Raw genomic sequence first — 6,000 nt, 5'->3', positions numbered from 1 at the left:
CAGCCACACCTGACACCCTCTGACACGGGAAGGGCCCAGCTCCACAACTGACCTCATAGAGAGCGACAATCAGCTCAATCTTCCCAGGTGGGACCAGCCGAGGGACTGAAAACTGCAGTGTTTCAGGGGTCGGGCCAGGCAGATTCCCCTCCCCCAAAACCCGTACCACCTGCCACCAGAAAACCCCGCAGCACTCACACACGGCATCTTGGCAGCCGAGAAACGGCCCAGACCCACATTGAGTTGACGTGACTGAACATGAGGCGGCCGAATCTTCCCGGGCAGAAGGGCCTGGCTGAGAGCCCTGCGACCTTGCACAGCCGAGCCCCGTCAAGCTGCCCATCGGTCCAGCTCTGTAGCTCCCGGAGTGTGCTGCGCCTCCACATCCCCTAGTGCCGTCAGCCTGGCGGAGTCACACGTGTAGAGGACCACCAGGCTCAACGGGCAAAAATAAACACAGAAGGCTCATGGCATGAACCAGCCCAGGAGACCCTCGAAGGCGCCAGTGACACCACTGGGAGATACAATAATCATAACAAGTCGATGTTTATTGGTCTGCGAGTTGTTGTTTTTTTTTTTTTTTGCTTTTTGGGTCACACCCAGTGATGCACAGGGGTTTACTCCTGGCTCTGCACTCAGGAATTACTCCTGGCAGTGCTCAGGGGACCATATGGGATGCTGGGAATCGAACCCGGGTCAGCGGCGTGCAAGGCAAATGCCCTACCCGCTGTGCTATCGCTCCAGCCCCTGGTCTGCGTTTGGATAATTCCATATACCTTTGGGTTGTGCCAAACGATACGAAGTGCATGTGTGCCTGCTCAGGCCTGCTAAGTGGGGGGTGGGACACTGGGGATATTGGTGGAAGAAAAATCACAGTGGTGGTGGGATTGGTGTGGGAACATTGAATGTCTGCACTGCACTGTAGCACTGTCGTCCCATTGTTCGTTGATTTGCTTGAGCGGGCACCAGTAACGTCTCCATTGTGAGACTTGTTACTGTTTCTGGTATATCGAATATGCCACGGGTAGCTTGCCAGGCTCTGCTGTGGGGGTGAGATACTCTCGGTAGCTTGCTGGGCTCTCCGAAAGGAATGGAGGAATCGAACCCGGGTCAGCCACATGCAAGGCAAACACCGTACCTGCTGTGCTATCGCTCCAGTCCATTGAATGTCCGAAACATCTGTATTATGAACAACTTGGTAAATCATGGTATAATAATAAAAAAAATTGAAAAATTCCAAGGAAATGAAGGGTATGGGGAAAAAGAGTCACGGATATTGTGCTAAGTTATTTTAACTATTCAATTTAAAATGTAATTGCCTCAACCATCACAAAGTAACTTTCTGATTTATTTTCTGACAATTCCATTTGCTATCCTTTAAGTTTCATTGGAGCAAGTAATATGAAATAAATCTGTCGTGTGATTGCCAAGGGGACAGGCTGTGGGGTGGGTGAGGACCTGGGGCCATTTGTGGAGGGAGGGGACATTGGTGGTGGAGCTGGTGTTGGAACACTCTGTCTGAAATGACTCTATTATGAACGACTTTGTAAATGACGGTGTCTTGTTAAAAATCAAAAAGAAAAAAAAATGTTATTGCCAGATCAGTGCCCCTTCTCTTGGTTGAGAGTGAAGAAAATATTTTAATAAGCTAAAGATTAAAAAAAAGAAAGAAAATCTTGAAACAACTTGACAGATTAATTTCAACCAGTGACTATGAGTGTGGAGTGCGAACCCTCATTTTACACAGTAGGATCAACAGCCATTCAGCAAATCTTTAAATAGGTACTTTTTGATAGGGTATTTTTTTAAAAAACTAGCATCCTCAGTATTCGAGCACCACGAAAACTATGGCTTTATTACAAAGGATTCAAGATGGCAACTATGTAGAATCTAGTGCCAACACGGATTATAACAAATCCATTGAGTATTTTGTTTTTCAATTATTCATAGAAAATTTAATCCTGATTAAGTATCCTTGGGCAGGAATTCATGGGTAGTTGATGACTGAAACCAACATTTATGTGAAATGCTTCTGTTAATTTAATCTGTGTATACGGCTTAATTATGATGGGGGATTCACTGTTAGAGAAATGAATTATATCAGGATTAAAATTTTAGTACCATATCACGGAGTACCTTTCCTTCTTTCTGAACATGTAAGCCTGCTTGTCCCTTAACCCAAGTGTTCCTATTTTTAAAACCTTTGTCCTCACAATGTCTCAAAGTTTTATTCTTTATAAACAACCAGAAGCGCATAGCTAATAAAATCTGGGCCAGAGCCAAAAGAAAGAGAAAAAAAACAAGAGACTTACTCCACTCTCGGAAAAGAAAAAAAACAAAACCTTATTCATTCAACCGTGGATGTATTTTATATTCATTTTCTGAAGTTCACTTTCAGTTCCTTTCAACTCCAATATGAAATACAATTCCTTAAAGCATGAAAAGATATTTTTGTTTTTATGGTTTCGTTTTGGCCAACACCCAGCAGTGCTTAAGGCTGACTCCTGGCTTTGTGCTCAGGGGTCACTCCTGGTAGGCTCGGGGGTCCATGCCAGGGATCGGATACAAGTTGACCACATGCAAGGCAAATGCCCTCCGCACTCATTATCGCTCTGGTCCTCATTAAAAAAAAGCATTCTTAAGTCAGTATACCACACTGATTTCACAAGTGGGGTTGGTCTAGAGGTGTTTGAGCAAGTAATCATTTAACTGCTTACTTTTTATAAGATTGTCAAACTTGAATTTACTACTGATATATTATAAATAGCTTGAACCTCTTACCAAAATATATCATCTCTTTCATCTTTATCCCCATGTGGATATGCACAGGTCACCTAACAACACTCTTTCTCGAAAGTTTATTAAGTATACTTCAAAACATTTCATGTGTTTTTTTTTCCTGGTTTGGTACTGCTTAAATGCAGTCATATAAATAACATGCTCTCCTTTCTTGATTCAATTTTTCATAGCAAAAGTATGAAAAAAAAAAGTCACTGCATTTGGACTGCTGATTGCACTGTTCCATCAGTTGGCTTTTTCTTACAACGAAAATCGAGCATTAGAAGTGAGGCCGACTCTTGTGTCCAGACGAGATGGTCAGTGGCAGCGTTACGGAGGAGAGAGAGGAAACTTCCCAGTATAAACTGTGGGACAGGAAGAGTCTGTAGAGAATCACCATGGAAACAGACTGGCAGAGGATGACGCCCATTGTAATAACCTGCAAAGAAAAGAAAGGAAATGTACTTACTGCCCGCAAAAGCACGGAAGAAATCTAGCCCATCTATCACGAACCAGTAATTTACACACACACACACACACACACACACACACACACACACACACACACACAATATGTACACCACTTTATCCTCCGTCCTTAACACTGGCGCACCTTAGCAAAGAGGTTCAAGAGGAAAAACAGGAAAACAGGATGGATGTTCAGACCTGTAATTGTTCAACGGTTAAGATTCCTCTGAGAGTCAGTTGGTGTAGAGTTGCCAAAACTAAGAGACACGAGAACAATTTGCAGAGCCGTCCTGGGCTTGGGCACACGCAGTGCAGACAGCAGTTAGGCCGACCAGGTGGGGCTGATCGCGCCACGGCAGCCAAGCAGGTCTTCCCTGCAGAGAAGCTGCATCCGGAACTTTCCGGTCGCTTTGCTTCTGTCGACGATCTCCCTGCCTGTTCCCCCTCGGGAAGGGTCTCAGCTCAGACAACAGCTGTGTGATCACAAGCTGCGGGGGGCATGCGGCAGGCTCCCCACGCTCTTGGGAAGGGAAAGGACAGAGGCGGTGGGGGGTGGCGTCACCCCGTGAACACAGGGCATGCCTGGGTGTGGCCCGCAGGCCCCAGGCTCTGCCAGCCATGGGCTGAGTGTTGGAAATCCACCTGACCTGGGGCCTGAGAGAGAGTGCGGTGGGGAGGGCATCTGCCTGGCACGCTGCCGGCCAGGGTTCAATCCTGAGCCTGCCAGGGGGGATCCCTGAGCACTGAGTGTGGAGTAAAACCTGAGCACTGCTGGATATGGCCCCCAAACCAAAACAACAAACGAACCCTCCCTAAAAATCTACCTGGCTTTTACCATTATGGAGCAAAAAAAAACTTCCTCCTGTCTTCATATAAATACTTAGGATGAATTCCCTGATCTGCGTTATGAAATAGACGACATAAACTTAAGCTAACTGCCAATGTATATATACTGCCTGGTTCAGTATTTTGTTTCAAACTTTTTAAGAATCAAAAAGTATGCGTGCAGAGCCAGGAGTAACCCCTCTGCAGTGCCGGGTGTGACCCAAAAAGGAAGAAAGAAAAAAGAATCAAAAACTAGGGGCCGATGGGGGCTGGAGCGATAGCACAGCGGGTAGGGCGTTTGCCTTGCACACAGCCAACCCGGGTTCGAATCCCAGCATCCCATATGGTCCCCTGAGCACCGCCAGGGGTAATTCCTGAGTGCAGAGCCAGAAGTAACCTCTGTGCATCACCAGGTGTGACCCAAAAAGCAAAAAAAAAAAAAAGGGGGGGGGCCGAAGCGATGATACAACAGTAGGTAGGGGGCTTGCTTTGCAGGTGGGCGACCCAGGTTCGATCCCTGGAGCCCCATACGGTCCCTCAAGCATCATCAGGTGACGAGGAGAAAGCCTTGAGCACTGCTGGGTAGCTGCTCCCCCTGCCCCGCCTCTCTGAACGAACCACAGCAGAATTAAACAGAAGCCCCCAAGTGGGTCAACGGGCCTCTCTGCCACTTCTTTGCCAACACGGGCCGTGCAGAGCTCACGGGCTGCAGGGCACTCTGCACACTCCACCCCAGGTACCGCACTCCCCCTCTGGCACCACCGGGGCTGGGAACAGTCCCTGAGCATCACCCGGTGTGGTCCCCACGCTAGGCCTTCCCAGTGAAGACCAGGAAAGGCCATTCTTTCAGAACAGGGGCCTCGGGGGCGGGGGGGGGGGGGGAACGGGGGTGGGGCCAGGGCTTGAACACGGGCCCCGCCCCTCTGAGTGACCTCCCCGGCCCCAGGAAGACCCTGCTGATCGCGTGTGTGGCTTACCTTATCTCTTTGGTAGTCGCTGAAGATGATGGAAATGCAAGCAAGGCCCGGGTGGCACAAAAACCACAAGATACAGCCCTGAAACGGGAGGAAACCGAGTCAGGCGAGCAGAGACCCCCGGCGCCGGCAGCCAAGGGAGAAGCCTCGCTGAGGCGGCCTCGCGAGAGGGCACCTTGTCCCTCAGTGGAGAGTCTGTGGTGAACCACGAGAATACATCTGCCGTTACTGTGACATTTTATCAAATTTTTTTAAAGGACATTTTTTATACTTAAAAATCCTTCATATTAGGGGGCTGGAGCAATAGCACAGTGGGTAAGGCGCTTGCCTTGCACGTGGCCAACCCAGGCTGACCCAGGTTCAATTCCCAGCATCCCATATGGTCCCCTGAGCACTGCCAGGGGTAATTCCTGAGTGCAAAGCCAGGAGTAACCCTTGAGCATCGCTGGGTGTGACCCAAAAAGCAAAAGCAAAAAAAAAAAAAACAAAAGTCCTTCATATTAAGTGAATTGCTTACATTTAATAAACTACAAAGACAAAGGAAGAATCAAATCAATGATTAGGAAAAAAAATAAAAGTAAGGTTCCAGTGTGTAACACTGCTAGGGAAGGAAGAATAAGGACGCAGATTCCTAACGACTCTAGAAGCACAGAGGGGTCCTGGGGCCGAGGAAAGGGCCCGCAGGTCGAGTGAGCCGGCCGTGTAAGAGCCAGGCTGGGCTTGACTCCCGGCCCCGGGCTGTCCCCAGCACACCACCCGGGGGGTCATCCGGGGTGGCCCCCAAAAAAAGTCAAAAAAGAAATAAGAAATCCCTTGAGGGTATGGCAATGTCTGATTGCCAGTGAGTAGCTCTTGCCTGCGGAGGGTCAGCGCACTGGAGAACAGAACCGGGGAGGGAGGAGGAGCCAGAGTGGCTGCCCCAGCACTGCCGGGCACACCAGGGCCACACTCGGGG

At 48.7% G+C, this 6,000-nt stretch overlaps 1 protein-coding gene across 1 annotated transcript in view; it reads right to left on the bottom strand.

Moving 5' to 3' along the window:
• Positions 1 to 2,844: 2,844 nt before the first annotated feature.
• GPR180 (G protein-coupled receptor 180) overlaps positions 2,845 to 6,000 on the bottom strand; it is a 34,635-nt gene continuing 31,479 nt past the window's right edge. The window contains exons 8-9 of the mRNA XM_004604022.2: positions 5,049 to 5,126; positions 2,845 to 3,217 (exon numbers count right to left, since the gene is read on the bottom strand). Of these exons, the coding sequence (XP_004604079.1) occupies positions 3,059 to 3,217; positions 5,049 to 5,126 (237 nt within the window). The 3' untranslated portion in view covers positions 2,845 to 3,058. The remainder of the gene's footprint in view (positions 3,218 to 5,048; positions 5,127 to 6,000) is intronic.

Source organism: Sorex araneus, chromosome 1 (genome assembly GCF_027595985.1).
Source record: "Sorex araneus isolate mSorAra2 chromosome 1, mSorAra2.pri, whole genome shotgun sequence".
Classification (NCBI taxonomy): domain Eukaryota; kingdom Metazoa; phylum Chordata; class Mammalia; order Eulipotyphla; family Soricidae; genus Sorex; species Sorex araneus.
The sequence above is the reverse complement of the archived record's forward strand: the minus strand, read 5'-3'. Positions and strand labels throughout refer to the sequence as shown.